General features: G+C 34.0%; 2 protein-coding genes across 2 annotated transcripts; both read left to right on the forward strand.

Moving 5' to 3' along the window:
- The first annotated feature begins 6678 nt into the window (after positions 1–6678).
- LOC136815755 (uncharacterized) lies at positions 6679–9113 on the forward strand. Its single transcript, XM_067072206.1, has 4 exons — positions 6679–6896; positions 7218–7280; positions 7951–8221; positions 8466–9113. Exons 1-4 carry the CDS (start codon positions 6788–6790, stop codon positions 8938–8940), a joined length of 918 nt encoding a protein of 305 aa, XP_066928307.1. The 5' UTR covers positions 6679–6787; the 3' UTR covers positions 8941–9113.
- Positions 9114–11785: 2672 nt separating this feature from the next.
- LOC136815756 (uncharacterized) lies at positions 11786–14080 on the forward strand. Its single transcript, XM_067072207.1, has 4 exons — positions 11786–11931; positions 12432–12494; positions 12910–13180; positions 13427–14080. Exons 1-4 carry the CDS (start codon positions 11823–11825, stop codon positions 13899–13901), a joined length of 918 nt encoding a protein of 305 aa, XP_066928308.1. The 5' UTR covers positions 11786–11822; the 3' UTR covers positions 13902–14080.
- Positions 14081–16752: the final 2672 nt, after the last annotated feature.

Below are 16752 nucleotides of genomic sequence, written 5' to 3' on the forward strand. Positions count from 1 at the left end.
AATTATTTTGCCAAATTTTCCAGTGGGGTTGGGGCTCCAGAGGGACTGTGACACAGGGGTGGTACTGAATATTTGCGTCTTCATAAATAGAATTAAAGAAGGGTACAAAACTTTTCAAATTGACTTTGGGTTTTTTTTTGGTGGTTTTAGGACCCACAAGGGACTACTGTACCAAATTGAAACTTGAAACCAAATTGATATATTTCAAGTTGGGGCCTTTTTTGACTTAATTCTACCGGACCCTTAAAACTTTTATCAAAAGAAGCTAAATACTCGAGCAGTTGTTTGTTGGTGTATGATTGCCAAATTATATATCACACCGTCCGACAAGATGCATTTTCCTATACTAATTTTAGAAGGAAATTATACTAATTGAGCTAATATTGCAGAGCGATAATGATCGCCCTCCTTTGTTTGATATTTATCATCAAGTGAACAAGCAATTTTGATGGAAGTCATTTTACAATCAAATAGGAAGTTATAAAGTTGTCTGAACAGGAACAGTTATGACATTGCGATTACATGTTTTATTTATAACAACATTCAATATTTTGCAAGCCTACAATCTGATGTTCTTTACTTTTTGAATTTTAATCCTGTATATATGTAGGGTAGTTCGTGCCCTTCGAAAAGAGATTCGCAATTTTAATATTACTGTATCATATACATTTTTTTAACAATACTTAGAAACGAACAATTAAGCTAAAAGATCTAAAATAAGAATAAAAAAAGAAGCAAGCTGGGCCTGGAGTGGTTGAATTTTAAGCAAATAACGGATAGAGTAGTAGAAATTGGCATAAAGCATCAAACACCTCAATTTTGCCCAAAAAATAGATTCGATTAAGAAAAATTTGTGGCATTATTCTGCATTTCATATCCCTACTGCCATAAAAGCGAGAAAGAGGTGTGTATTTCTTTTTATAAGAACCAGTAAAACTCAGCTTCAGCTGTTCTTATTTTTTTGATATTTTGAGTCACAAATTGTTCTTATCCTGTTCATATTTACAGGCTGTAATTGAGGCATTTTAGGCGTCATATATCCAATTTTTACTACTTTTAACCCTATAATGGGGGGGGGGGCGTACGGGGTTTGCGATTTCCGAAATACCGAATAATTTTGCCAAAATTTCCGAAATTCCGTAAAAAAATACTTGCTATTCCGATACCGATTTTTTGGGGTATTTTTCCTCGTTTTGACTATTTTTTTATCAAACATGATTTTTCATGTATGATTTCCGAAAAAAGTGATAAAAACTTTATAATACCCAAATTTTGAAGCAAAAATTCACGGATTTCCGATATCAAAACAATTTCAGAATTCCGAAATACCGAAGAAAAAAGGGTCGATTTCCGCAATTCCGAAAAACCGTACGCCCCCACTTAATTGCTTGGTCAGCATTGTTCTTAAATTGTTCTTATTTTTTGGTGATTTTGTGCCTCATTGTGCCTCTTAAAGAAAAAATTGCAAAGGGAAAAGTTTTGGGTAAAAATATTTAAAAGTTCAGCACTTTGAATAGGAAAAGTAATATCTATACTATCCTATTTGACAAAACTAACACATTTAAAAAAGTCCGGATTTTAATCTTATATAACGTAACGCCAACTTCCACTGGAACATGAAGAAATACTCGGAAATGTTGATTGCTATTTTTATCGCCTAGCTAGGCATCAAGGAAATGTAAGAGAATATTTTCTGCATACTGTTTTTCACACCCTATTCACGCTTTATAAGAATGTACTCTATAAGAATTCATGATGTAATAGAGCAGAAGATTCAGAATATGCTAAGATTCTGTTTTACCCTAGAATTTCATCCTATTCTGGAAAACATATTTTAGCCATTGCTATGAGAAAACACTTTTTCTCTCTTAAGAACAATTTTATAAGAACAATGAGGCATAAAATTGCCAAAAAGTAAGAGCAATTTAAGGTCAATGCTGAGTGTGAAATTACTCAATTTCAAGGTATTTATGGGTCAAAGAAGTATAATTGGGTATATTCAATTATACCCGATAAATTAAGAACAGGATAAGAATAATTTCAGGCTCAAAGTGTCTAGAAAATTAGAACAGACGAGCCTCAGCAACATTTTACTGGTCTTTATGAAAAAAAATGTACGCGTGTTGTGATCTCTATTCTACCTCAATATCAGCATACATCCACAGACACGGATACAGAAGTGTAAAAGTTGCCCAAAATTTCCTATATCATTTTATATTTATTTAATAAACCTTGAGAACCACTTTTTAAATCGACTTTTTTTAAACTAGTAAATATTCATTTAATTAAAAATGCTATGCTGCAGATTGCTTTTTAAACTGGCGACTAATAGAAATAATTACTTTACTTAAAGCACGTCGTAATTTCGTTTTATTACTTTGAATAATGCTTAGAAACCCATCATATGTTGAGTTAAGGAAACAATCAACAAAGTAATAAAACCGCCAAACTACCAACAAATATTTTCTATCAGTTACTGCAAAGATTTTTAGGCTTTAAAACTTTAAGAACAACAGAAAAAAAACAGTTTCAAAAATTGTGGATGTTCTTATACAAGATTCTCAAATATCGCAAAAATCTCAAAAAAATACCAATAGATTGAAAAATATATTACATTTAAGACCAAAGCCAATACTCAAAAACATTCCCAACAAACTCTTAAAATCCCAAAAATACATCCTTAGCGGGTGTATTCACACTGAGGGTGTTTTTCCACTGACGGCTTAGGCTAACATGATTAGTGTAACTTTTGATAAAACGATGAATAGCCCAAACTATTCATATAATTTTTGGATGAAACGAGATGATTTCACGTTGATTTTTTCTTTTTAGAAATATTTTTCATTTCCCAAAGCAACGAAGGAGAAAAATCGTTAAATTTTTTGTATGTTTGACGCATTTTCTAATCCACTAGATACATGGTCTAGAGGGCATGTTTGAGAGAACAAAAGAGCGAGAATAAGCGGTTCAGGAAACATCAAAGGTTTTTCGATATTCTTCTGTGTTGCCTTGAGAAATGAAGTTATTTTTCTCAAAAGAAAACATGAACGTGTAGCCATCTCTTTCATCCATAAATTATATGAATAGTTTTGGACTACACGTTTTTTTTTTTATAAGGAACACGTTTATAAGGAACTCGAGGCTGAAAATGGTTCAAAAAATAAGGAATTGTTAAGGAACTGCTCAGGCTGAGAATAAGTGGATTTGAAAATAATGTACCTTATTAGGACTAATTTGACCAAATTTTGATCTTTCAAGGGGCAAAAAGTTCAAAATTTCCTATGTAGTAAGGAACTCGATAAGGAACTTTGAGACTGAAATTCTCTGTAAAAATAAGGAACTCCAGGCTCAGAGCAAAGTTAAGGTTCCTTATAAAAAAGAAAACGTGTATTCAGCGTTTTATTAGACGTTTTGTCAATCCAGTTAGCTTAAGCCGCCAGTGGAAAAACACCCTTCAAGTTGCTTCAAACCTACGTCAAAGAAACAAAGACAATTATTACTATCGCTTGAACGAGTCACGTAATACATACCAGACAAAAGCTGAGGGACTTACCAAATATCGACTACCTAGAAAAGAATCAGTGCAGAGAGTCTATGCGAAGTTTTCAAAACATCTGGATGGAACTGGGAGAATGGTTTCATTTGCTCTGCACATTGGAAGGATTGTAAACGTTTATCATCATTATCGCACTTACCAGAAATAATCGTTCCACCGATACACTAAATTTGACATGTTTATCAAAGTTTTTCTCTGTGTCATATTAATTGTCATGAGACATCTTTTACGAGGAACTTTTACAAAAAACAATTCTCAATAACTTTAACGTTATGAAAATTGCAAAGAAAGTTAAAATCATTTTAATCATAATGACTGTTGTAAAAACAAATATTGTTTTGGTATATATTAGGCGCGTTCACACTGGAAAGTTTACCTAATTAAATCTATCAAAGTTAAACAAAGAGATTTATGATGGATGAATACACTGGTTTATTACAGTTCTTTGTAGGTTCACTGGAAAGTTTACCTAATTAAATCTATCAAAGTTAAACAAAGAGATTTATGATGGATGAATACACTGGTTTATTACAGTTCTTTGTAGGTTCACGAGAAAGTTTACCTAATTAAATCTATCAAAGTTAAACAAAGAGATTTATGATGGATGAATACACTGGTTTATTACAGTTCTTTGTAGGTTCACGAGATCTATTATAACACGGTAATAGGTTTTGCTTAAGTTTTCTCATTGGTTGATTTTTTATTGAGAGTTTCGATTTCACCTGTGATTGGTTGATATTGGTATCCATACATCACTTGAAATCCGCAAACATACACGTTTTTTTTTTTAACAAACTAGTTTTACCAAGCAGCCTCAATGTTTCTTAAGAAATCGGCCTTTTGAGCCTTTAATGTTTCTTACATGTTTCTAAACTTTTTGACATAATCAGCCTCATGGAAGGCTGGATGGATTGGAAGGTTATTATAAAAGAAATGAATAAAAAATGTTATTTTCTCAGCATGTTTCTTAGATGTTTCTTAGTTTTTAGGCATTCTGAGCCTCGTGTTTCTTAAAAGTGTGTTTCTTAGAAAAAACAAAAAAACGTGTATTTGTTCTAATGGTTTTACTCATTAACTGCATCCATCTTACACATCAGCAACACCGTTGCACTATTTCTAATTTTTCCTCAGTTCATTCGTTATTGAAATCGTAAAACTTTTTGTTCACTGCACGCATTCTTTGTTTATGCTTCCTTAATAAAATCTTTTGTTTTAAGGGAAGCCTCTACCCTACCCTTAAGACAATAGAGCTTACGACTCTTAATTAAGGAAGATCGATTAAAAAATTACAATACTACGCGTTCGACTCTTTGTTAAATGCACGTTCAACAAAAGATTCTCCTAACTACATTTTTATTAAGGAAGGTCTGTAGTGTGAACACGACCATTGTCCTACATTTTGTTAGCACACACAACAACCTTCTACTCAGAATCATGTTCGAACTTGATACTTCTTTTCAGGACACCCTGTACAAACATACAAGTTGATTTTTAATAAAATTTTCTTCAAATTCAAAGGGTTGTAAACGCTTTGACAACTGCTTTGCACAGGAAAAAATTTTCGATTTCCAAGGTTGGAAATTTCAAGTTTTCTTAGTTGGAAAAAAGATAAAATCCAATGGAAAATCCAAACTGAAAATGTGGGACATTCTCCAAGGTTGGAAATTTTGCATTTTTTATGGCTTGGAATTTTCGTAAATCCAGGTTGAAAAAAGCAAAAATCCAAATTTAACAAGGTTGGAATTTTCGTAAATCCAAAAAGTGATGGCAGAGATGTGGAAAAGAGATCTTAAACAAGGTTTTTGTTTTCGTGAACAGTCACTCGCTAGCCTAGGCTCGATGGCTCCCGGTCAATCTCTCGTTATTGTTCGCACAGATACGTGGTTGATCTTAGATCACTCACACAGCTCAGCAGGGCACTATTTGAAACTATGACACAAGTACCCTATGTGCTTCTTTGTGCGAACTCACTGCGATTGACAGAGGCCGCTCCGAAGAGACGCCTCACCTGACGGAAACTTACAGCTTGTCTGCTCACATTATAGCCTAGTATCTAGGTTAGCTATACATCAAAACAGTTTTGAGCGAAAAATCGCTTGTGGTTTTCCCAAGGACATGCGCAGAAATTGGTTAGAAAAATATAATTTCCACATGGATTTTTAACGTTTTCCAAACTGTTTGGAAAAACACAAATTTCCAACCCAAAAAGTCTAGTTTTCCAATCGAAAGAGTTTCAATTTCACAAAAATGTAATCTCCACATGGATTTTTAACGTTTTCCAAACTGTTTGGAAAAACACAAATTTCCAACCCAAAAAGTCTAGTTTTCCAATCGAAAGAGTTTCAATTTCACAAAAATGTAATTTGCACATGGATTTTTAACGTTTTCCAAACTGTTTGGGAGAAACACAAATTTCCGACCCAAAAAGTCTAGTTTTTCTACTTGAGGTATCAAATTTACTAAAATATGTATTTTCACATCGATTTTTGACCTTTTTTTTCAATTCCCAAACTGTTTGGAAAATAAAAATTTCCCACCCAAAAAGTCATGTTTTCCAACCAGCCTTGGAAAATTGTCATTTCTACATGGTTTTTTTTCACTTGATTTTTCAAGGGCATTGGTTTATTCTACAAAACCTATTTACGTTTTCCAAATCAGCTTAAGGTAATCGCTCAAATTTCCAACCTTCAATTATAAAACCAAAATCTCCAACCCAAAAATATTGAATTTCCAACCTTGGAAATCGAAAATTTTTTCCTGTGTTGGGAGTCAGTAATGATTTCCTATCAATTTTTTTTTGTTTCAGCTAATAGATTTTCGCCAGACAGTCTCAGTGAAAAACCACCCAGTGTGAATACATACTAGCTTCTTTCAAGCATGCCAATCGGTCCTTCTTGTTTGGATTTTTAAAGGTATAATATCCCCTGGGGATGGATTCTTTCTACAATCAGATTATAAGCTTTAAATAAAATAAATACTACATCTACAGTTAACAGGACACAGAGAGAAACAAACATGAAGCTAATTAACAATCTGCCCGGATGACTAATTGAATACTGTATCCGTGAAAAAGAAAAACAGAAAGTTTGTTTGTAAAAAACTGAACAAAAAGGATGGATGAAGGAAAAACAATATTCATGATTTTCGGAAGTCGTAAATTTTGTAACAAAGTGATTAATTTCCTTGGCCCTCACAACAATTTGGTGTATAAAAGGGGGAAGTTTTGGAGGAATGGACATCATCTCACAGCTCATTACAGCTTGTGAAGAAGAGCAACAAGCAGAAGAAAATCAATTCACAAGCATCATGTTGGCAATCTATATTCTAGTTGTTGCTTTGGGTGAGTGCTTTATCAAGCCTTAAACAGAACATCTTTATCTTTAGTGACAATAGAATTTCTATTCGTTTGAGATTTGCCACTGTGGGAAAATTTTCACCGGGGCTGTAAGACAAAGATGCTCTGTGGCATAAAGCTTAGACAATGCCGGGAAACGTCAAATGTTAGATAGATGTGGATTTTTAATTCTATTTTTTACATTTTACACTGGATTTTTTTGAGTGAAACAAAAATTTCTTTGCAGCCGAAAAAACTTCCTAGATTCTTGTGGATACGGCCAAAATTTTGCCGTTTTGTATATCTAATTCTTTCTTTATGTTATAGCGACGATCCAAGTGCAAGCCAGTGCTGATAATCCTTTCACATACGAAGACAATTTGAAAGCTGGTAAGTAGGAATTCATTTAATATGGATTAAGCGAGGACAATAACACCTAAGTCTTAAAGAGAGCATATAAAGTGTCAAAGCTGTGTAGTTTGAGTTTGTTTTTTTTGCCTAAATGGGATAAATTTTCGGGAATTAAATTTCGCGGATGGTGCTCACAGATATCTGTAAAGCCCGAAGGGCTAGATAGGCAACTTTAAGCTTTCTTCAGCAAAAAAAAGTGAATATCGGAAAAATTATTGTTGCTATTGTTTTCCAAAACCCGGGAAGCTTCTGATGGGTCCATCGCTGAAATTCTATTGTATAATGTCACGTGACTCTGGTAGGAAATCCTTCCAAAGATGAGCTTCACTCTTTGACCAAGGCCGCTTATCTAGCCCTTCGGGCTATACTATATCATTGATGGTGCTACGTATAGACTGAAAATATCTTGATGATTTTGTGCCTTTTAACACTAATTATGCATATCGGTTGTCGAAATACGCATTATTAGCGCTTCTTTGATAACACTAAACATTCAAATCGTTATTCGACATTTATGGAGTTTTTCTCAAAACGATTTCGTGGTTGGGGCTAATTCCGCGTAAATAGCCGAAGAATCCGTATACACCTTCTTTATTTTGAGTTATTGAGAAATTTATCATTACTATAATTTCCTTCTTTTACATTTCAGTCGATGCATACTTTTGTAGGGGAAAATCTGGCAATTATCGTCATCCAAATGGAGCCTGTGATCACTACATAGCCTGCGGTGTTGGATGTAAAAATGCTAAAAACAGACGATCCTACAAACATCTTTGTACACAAAACATCATGCCGTGCCCAGGTGGTCTTTTCTACGATGAGAAAGCTTATGGAGGATATGGAGCTTGCATTTATAAAGCTGAATCTAACTGTCTTCAATTCCAAGGAGAAGTTTGCTACGGATCCACTCAAGAGTCATAGTAAGTACTTGTTTCCGTCACAACTGGCGGCCATCTTAAAATCATAGCCAAATTTTAAGAAAATAAGAATATTTATACAGGTTTAGTGAAATATTTCTTGCCCATCCTTTGCAAGAGAACAAGAACAAAATATTTTTAATGATGTGATAATACAATATCTAGAAATTCTGGTATTATTCGCTCATCACTTAACTTTCATTCTTTAAGAAGCTTTCCCTTAAAACAATTTAATTTACCTTTATAGTGGCACTTACACTCATCAATGTACTGGACAAGTCACCTTATTGAAACTCGTCTCCAAATCTGGAAGTGTTGGATGTTACAAAGGTGTCACGCCTGGTTACTGGGGTGGATGCCCACACGCCCCACCAATCAACGTCTGGATCACCGAGCACAGAGCTGACAACTTCAAATACGTCAAAAAATCATACTACGACATTAAACACGACATCAAATTTCCCGAACCATTCACTGCTTACGACGCCAACAAATACGGATTCTATTATTTGAATGAATTCCATGACAAATCATCCTTCATCTACTTCACTGCAGGACATAATGATTATTACACCTACTTTGTCAAAGGAAAGAAATACCGTGTCTATTATGGTGAAGATTTGTTTGATCAAGGAGTTGGAAACAATGTAGGCAAACACTGCGTTTACGTCTACGCATCGTTCTACAAATACTACAAACCAAATCAAGTTATCAAATTTTAATTTTTATATTTGATTCACTCAATTTTATTAACAAAACCGATATTTTCTTTTAACCTAAATACTTTCTAAAACTTTGTACGTTTTATTTTGAATCTTTTAAATTTTTTCAAATCGTTCAAATCTTTTATATTTCTATTGTCATAATACAAAACTTTTAAATAAATTTACCTTAACAGGAACTACCCATTTTCTTCCACACTGAATTTTGAGTGATCCATCATCTTTCTAAGTTTGTGGTATTTAAGAAAATTTCAGAGGCGCCTTATTTCCTCATGTTGTGGAAGACTATTTTGAAATTAGACTTTATTGGGGACTGAACCTTAGAATCACCTACGAATCCATGGCTAATCTGACCTCCTGCTTACACTATTGATGATTTTGATGGAAGCATTGACGGGGATATATTCCTCCAATGTTACAGCGCTGTTCTATTTAAGTTGCAAAATTATTTAACGTCACTGGCTTGCGAGGGTGATAAAATTGTTCTCATAAAAAACCAGTGACACTTGAAACTTAGACCCAGAAGATATCATTCTAAAAAAACGTAGTATAAAAAAGCCATACTATGATATGATGAAAATAATTTCATGAACACAGCTTTGGTCGGCCTGAAAATTATCCTGGTGATAAAAATACCCCTGAGTTTTGTTCTCATTCTGCAAAACACTGGTATTTTATTCAATACTTGGGGTATATGTGTTGTGATCTCTAATCTACCTCAATATCGGCATACATCCGCGAACACTTATACAGAGGTGTAAATGTTGCCCGAATTTTCCTATATTATTTTATATTTATTTGATGAACCTTGAGAGCCGCTTTATAACTGACAGTAAGCTAGTAAATATTTAGTTAATTAAAAATGCTATACAGTATTCTACAAATTGCTTTTTAAACTGGCGACTAATAGAAACAATTAGTCAACGTAAAGCAGGTAATTTCATTACTTTGAATAATACTTAGAAACACATCATGTGTTGAGTTAAGGGCTCTGACCATAGTCGGAAAATTGATTTTAGTATCTGAACACGAAAGTTATGTTTTACATTCTTTAACACTTTTAACAAAGAATTGCCTTTATAAATTGCTTTTTAATCAAATCCCTTAAGAGTAATTAAGAACTGAATTGCAAAAATGACGTTATGAACTTTAAAAAGACGTTAATAATATGTTGCATCACCTTCTTTTATAAAAAGTGCTAAGTTTTAATGGGTAATTAACCTTTTTGTTTCGAAGTTTTTTCAAACTGTCCGCAAAGAATTGAACTATTTTAAATTTTGCGGAAAATTTTTCTAAAAAGATGTGTCAAAAGTTATGACTGTTTTTTTAAGCGAAATCCAGATGAAAAATTGAAGAAAAACCACTATTTTGAAGATTTCGAGACAAAGAAGCATTTACAAAAATTTTCCGCAAACATTTTTATTGTTCAGTAAAAGATACACCATCTACTGCGAAAAAATTTTCAAAATGTTTTTTCTTCGCTGAAACTAAGCTCTTCAAAGTTGAAATACTCTTCCTCGCAAAAGTCTTCATTTTCTTCTTCATCGAATTTTTTCAATACAAATTTTGAATTTTCAGATTCAGGAATAGTTTGTCTAACAGAAAATGTATAACATGCTATAGTTTTATTGGTTACATCAGTCAGAAAACACATTTTAAACACGGCAATTATGAAAAATTCACTATGGTCAGAGCCCTTAAGTAAACAATCAACAAAGTAATAAAATCGCCAAATTTCCTATCAGCTAATGCAAAGATTCAAAATCGAAAATATGGGACGATCATGTCGAAAACGAGAGGTTTAACCCTGTGATGATACACGTTTTTTATAAGAACATCCAACAAATTTTTGACGCCTCTGGATGTCCTTTAATTTTTTGAGTTTTAAGCCTAACAAAAATGCTCTTATCATTTTTTGATATTTTTTGTCTATTTCTTCGAATTCAGGTGTTTTAGTGTCCGCAAGACGCTAAAATGTTCTTGACTTGCTCTTTTCTTTGGTCATCGAAGCCTTATTCTCTTATCTAGTCTGTTTTTAAGAATAGATTTCATAATAAAAAGTTAAAAGCTAAAAGTGTGAAAGCAGCAAGAGCAAAACACGGAAATTCTCAGGAAAATGGACAAAAGTTTTACTCTCAAAATATTGTAAAGATGTAAATAATGTAAATAGTAAAGACGGGTGAAAGAAGGCAGGGAAACATTATACGCGCAAAGTTTACAGTCGTTATGGGGGTATACGGGTAAAAATTAGCGGTAGAGCTTCGAAGAAACTTGCAAACTCTACCGGCTGTAAAATCTTTTAAACAAAAAAAAATAACAGTTTGTGAATTTTCTTCCTTGTTTTCTTCGGTTTTGAGCTTTCTTTTTACATAGTGATTCGTCTTAGACTATAGAGTAGTCTACAAGCGGACCACTAAACTGAAAATCAGAGTTGCATCCTTAGTACCATTGTTCTAATGATCGAGCTATCCTTGATATCTAACATAAATGGTCCCTCAGCCAATCCTCTAATGTTTTCGTGCCCTGTCTCTTCAAATTCCTCGCCTCTAGCTCACCAAAAAGTAACATTCAACAAACCGCAAACTTTTGTATTATTTCTGTTTATTGTTTGTAAACAGAAAATGGCAAAATCTGCATTCAGACTTCCTACGCACAGAAAAATGTAATTAACAAACATGAAGCTAATTAACAATCTGCCAGGATGGCTAATTAGATATCCGTGAAAAAGAAAAACAGAAAGTTTGTAAAAGACTGAACGAAAAGGATAGACTAAGGGAAAACAATATTCATGATTTTCGGAAATCGTAAATTTTGCAACAAAATGATTAATTTCCTTGGTTCTCACAACAATTTGGTGTATAAAAGGGGGAAGTTTTGGAGGAATGGACATCATCTCACAGCTCAACACAGCTTGTGAAGAAGAGCAACAAGCAGAAGAAAATAAATTCACAAGCATCATGTTGGAAATCTATATTCTAGCCGTTGCTTTGGGTAAGTGCTTTATCAAGCCTTAAATAGGACATCTTTATCTCAGTACTCTGATAAAGTTTTTAAAGACACTTCTTCCCACGTCCTTACTGGAAAGTTCTATGAACATTTTATCCCCGGTGGGAAAATTACTCTACAATTTCAGCCCATTCTCATACCCATTTGAAAAAAAATTCCAATCCCAAACCACCCTCACTAAGATTTTTAATTTAAGAACAATAGAATTTCCCCATTGAGATTTTCTACTGCGGGAAAAATTCTCACCGGGGCTGTATGACAAAGGTTTTCTGTGGCATAAAGCTTAGACAATGCCGGGTGTAAAAATGTTATAAATCTTAAGTATATTTAGATTTTAGGTTTTAAATTCTATTTTCTACATTTTACATTGGATTTTTTTGAGTGAAACAAAAATTTCTTTGCAGCCGAAAAAAACTTCCTATATTCTTGTGGATACGGTTGAATATTTGCCGTTTTGTATATCTAATTCCTTCTCTATGTTATAGTGACGATCCATGTGCAAGCCAGTGCTAATAATCCTTTCACCTATGAAGAAAATTTGAAAGCTGGTAAGTAGGAATTTATTTAATTTGAATTAAGTGAGGACAACAATGTTTAAGTTGTAGCCTCAAGGAGAGTCTATGAGAGGAGGAGAGTTCAATTTGAGTGTTATTTGCTTTAATGGAATATATTTTTGGGAATTAAATTTCGCGGATGGCTCGAACGTAGTAGCGTAGATTGAAAATATTTTGAAGATCTTGTGCCTTTTTACACCAAATCTTGCATCAGTTGTCGAAATACGCATTATTAGCGCTTCTTTGATAACACTAAACATTCAAATTGTTATTCGGGACTTTCATCAAAACGATTTCGTGTTTGGGGTCAAATTCACGTAAATAGCCGATGAAGTCGTATACTCCTTCTTTTATTTTGAGTTATTGAGAAATTCATCATCACTATAATTCCCTTCTTTTTATATTTTAGTTGATGCATACTTTTGTAAGGGAAAATCTGGCAATTATCGTCATCCAAATGGAGCCTGTGATCACTACATAGCCTGCGGTGTTGGATGTAAAAATGCTAAAAACAGACGATCCTACAAACGTCTTTGTACACAAAACATCATGCCGTGCCCAGGTGGTCTTTTCTACGATGAGAAAGCTTATGGAGGATATGGAGCTTGTATTTATAAAGCTGAATCTAACTGTCTTCAATTCCAAGGTGAAGTTTGCTATGGATCCACTCAAGAGTCATAGTAAGTACTTGTTTCCGTCACAACTGGCGGCCATCTTAAAATCATAGCCAAATTTTAAGAAAATAAGAATATTTATGCAGGTTTAGGAAAGTATTTCTTGCGCCCATCCCTTGCAAGAGAACAAGAACAAAATGTTTTTAATGATGTGATAATACAATATCTAGAAATTCTGGTATTATTCGCTCATCACTTAACTTTCATTCCTTAAGAAGCTTTTCCTTAAAACAATTTAATTTACCTTTACAGTGGCACTTATACTCATCAGTGTACTGGACAAGTCACCTTATTGAAGCTGGTCTCCAAATCTGGAAGTGTTGGATGTTACAAAGGTGTCACGCCTGGTTACTGGGGTGGATGTCCAAACGCCCCACCAATCAACGTCTGGATCACCGAGCACAGAGGTGACAACTTCAAATACGTCAAAAAGTCATACTATGACATTAAACACGACATCAAATTTCCCGAACCATTCACTGCTTACGACGCCAACAAATACGGATTCTACTATTTGAATGAATTCCATGACAAATCATCCTTCATCTATTTCACTGCAGAACATAATGATTATTACACCTACTTTGTCAAAGGAAAGAAATACCGTGTCTATTATGGTGAAGATTTGTTTGATCAAGGAGTCGGAAACAATGTAGGCAAACACTGCGTTTACGTCTACGCATCGTTCTACAAATACTACAAACCAAATCAAGTTATCAAATTTTAATTTTTATATCTGATTTACTGAAATTTTCTAACAAAACCGATATTTTTTTTAACCCAAATACTTTCTAAAACTTTGTATGTTTTATTTTGAATCTTTGAGATTTTTTTAAAATCTTTAAAATCTTTTATATTTCTATTGTCATAATACAAAAATTTTAAATAAATTTTTCATAACTGAAACTACCCATTAAAGCTTTATGAATTAAAAAAATCAATAGGCTGAGAAAAAGTTACGATTTCTTCCACATTGAATTTTGAGTGATCCGTCATATTTCTAAGTTGGTGATATTCAAGAAGATTTCAGAGGCCTCTCTTTTCCTCCTGTTATGGAAGACTATTTTGAAGTTAGACTTCATTGGTGACTGAACCTTAGAATCGCCCACGAATCCATGGCTTACACCAATGATGATTTTGATGGACGCTCCAATTTTTACAGTGCTGGAGTCGTTTAACAGCCCTAACTCGTGAGGGTGATAAAATTGTTCTCATAAAAAATGAGAGTAACATACTTGAAATCAACATCCAGAAGATATCATTCCAAAAGAACATATATAAAATGTATATGAAAGCCATACTATGATATGAAAAAACTGATCTTCATGAACACAGCCTGAGTCGGCCTGAAAATTATCCCGGTGATAAAAATATCCCGGAATTTTATCTCCAATTCTGCAAAACACTGGTATTTTAATCATTACTAGAGGGATATGTGTGTTGTGATCTCTACATTGAATTTTGAGTGATCCGTCATCTTTCCAAATTTGTGGTATTTAAGAAAATTTCATAGGCGCCTATTTTCCTCATGTTATGGAAGACTATTTTGAAATTAGACTTCATTTTTTATTTTTACGAGAAACATTTTCAACGATTTCCAACGAAATCGAAATCACACACAAATTTCTAGAAACACTTTCTGGTGTTTTCAGCTCAAAATTAAAAAATTTGTTCATGAAGAAGAAACAGTGTGCATTTTAATATCCCTCTTAAAGTCTATTCACGATAAGTGTGCACTAAATTTTGTTTTGCTTGTTATTTCTCAACCAATACTTCAATCTTAAAAAGTTTGGTATCGTTGGGAAGGTAGGAAGGAGCTTATTAATTTACTGTTAGTGATTTCCGTGAAATTTGAAAAGAACATGAAAAAACGAAGAAGAAAAAATTCAACTGCGCCTGCGCTCCCAACGTGCCTTCGCTCCCTGCGCGCTTTCACTCCTTGCGCGCCTTAATCTTTTTTGCGCGCCTTTGCGAATTTTCGATTTGCCGTGCTTGAAAGCTTTTAACTTGGTAAATACTGAACCAAGTTTTAAAAGTTATACCTCAAAATTTAAGTTAGACTTTCCTCTTTCTAATGAAAAGAAAACAATTCTTAGAACATCAACTGTTTGGCTCCAAGAGGCCGCCAAACCTGAAAATCTTTTGTGATACACCCGAGATTATTTTGACCATTCAGAGTATTTAATAAAAGGAACTAAAAATGGTTCCGAGTAATTTATGTTATTTTTTCGACTAGCCATTTTGATTTTTGATTTTTAGAGCACTCCTCGGTGCTGTCATTTCTTTTGTATTTTGATCTTGTTATTGATTTTGTAAAATGTCACAAGAAGAAATCCTTTGGTTCAGACTTAACGAGTTGGCATTTTATTATTTGTTTAAATTCGATTCTATATTCTTTGATTTACAATTTTGCATACTCAACCATTATTGTAGTTTCATTTAGCACATTTTTCCAATAATTTGGAGAAAAGTCTACAATTTATTCCCAAAAGTGTGTCGAGTTTTTTCCATTCAAATAACCCATAAGAAGCATTGTGACTGGTTCTTTGCATTTGCAACGGGTTTGCAACAAATTATACAGGCATTTAGAAACTTTTCAAGACACTTGTTAAATCAGAAATGCGTAAAAAATTATAAGGCGCGCAAAAATTAGGGCGCACCGAAAAATTAGAAGACGCGCAAAAATTAGCAGGCGTGCAAAAGCTAAGGCGCGCCAAAAATTAGAAGGCGTGCAAAAAAGATTAAGGCGCGCAAGGAGCGCCACTTTTTAGAAAGCGCGCAGGCGCGCAGGGCGCGCAATTTAACAGACTCTATTAAAAGATAGTTATAATGACATAAAAATCTGTTCTCCTCCACAACTTTTTTACCCCTCTTGGGTACGCTACTATAGCACACTGTAGCCTAAGAGTGTACCATCACACTACGATTAACACCAGGTATGCTTCACTCCGGTTTACTGTATGAAGCATAGTCCAAAGATGACAATGTTCGAAATGCATTGAGCCATTCTCAAATCCTCCAGTAAAAAGACTTAGACCGTGTTCAGATGTTACTGTTCTGTTCCTTATTGTTCTGAAACGGTTTCAAAACAAGTGTGAACAATAGATTTAAAACCCAAAGGGCTAGATGGCGTGCTTTAAGCTATTCCAAGCAAAAAAATGAATATCGCAAAAAATATTGCTGCTATTGTTTTTAAAAACCAAGCGCAGAAATTCTACTGAATTGTCACGTGACTTAAGTAGGATTTCCTACCCAACCTCGGCACACTTTTAGCAAAGCACGATATCTAGCCCTTCGGGCTTTATAAATCTATGGTGTGAACGTCAAAATTCGAAACTTCGAAAAGAAGACGTTACAAAGAAAAACAGATCGAAACGGTTTTTCTCCACTTTTTTCATCGGAACGGAACTAATCCGTTTTCTTGCTCCGAAACCTTGCGAAACCAATAAGAACACACTCGATCCGTGACGAAAATCATACCGGAGCAAAATGGAACAGTAACGTGCGAACATGGTCCTGTTACATTATACTGTGTCCAATGAGCAAAAAGTTTCCCAAAATTGAATACTAAGTTAAGA

Source organism: Clytia hemisphaerica, unplaced genomic scaffold, assembly GCF_902728285.1.
Source record: "Clytia hemisphaerica strain Z4C2 unplaced genomic scaffold, Clytia hemisphaerica genome assembly, whole genome shotgun sequence".
NCBI classification, from domain to species: domain Eukaryota; kingdom Metazoa; phylum Cnidaria; class Hydrozoa; order Leptothecata; family Clytiidae; genus Clytia; species Clytia hemisphaerica.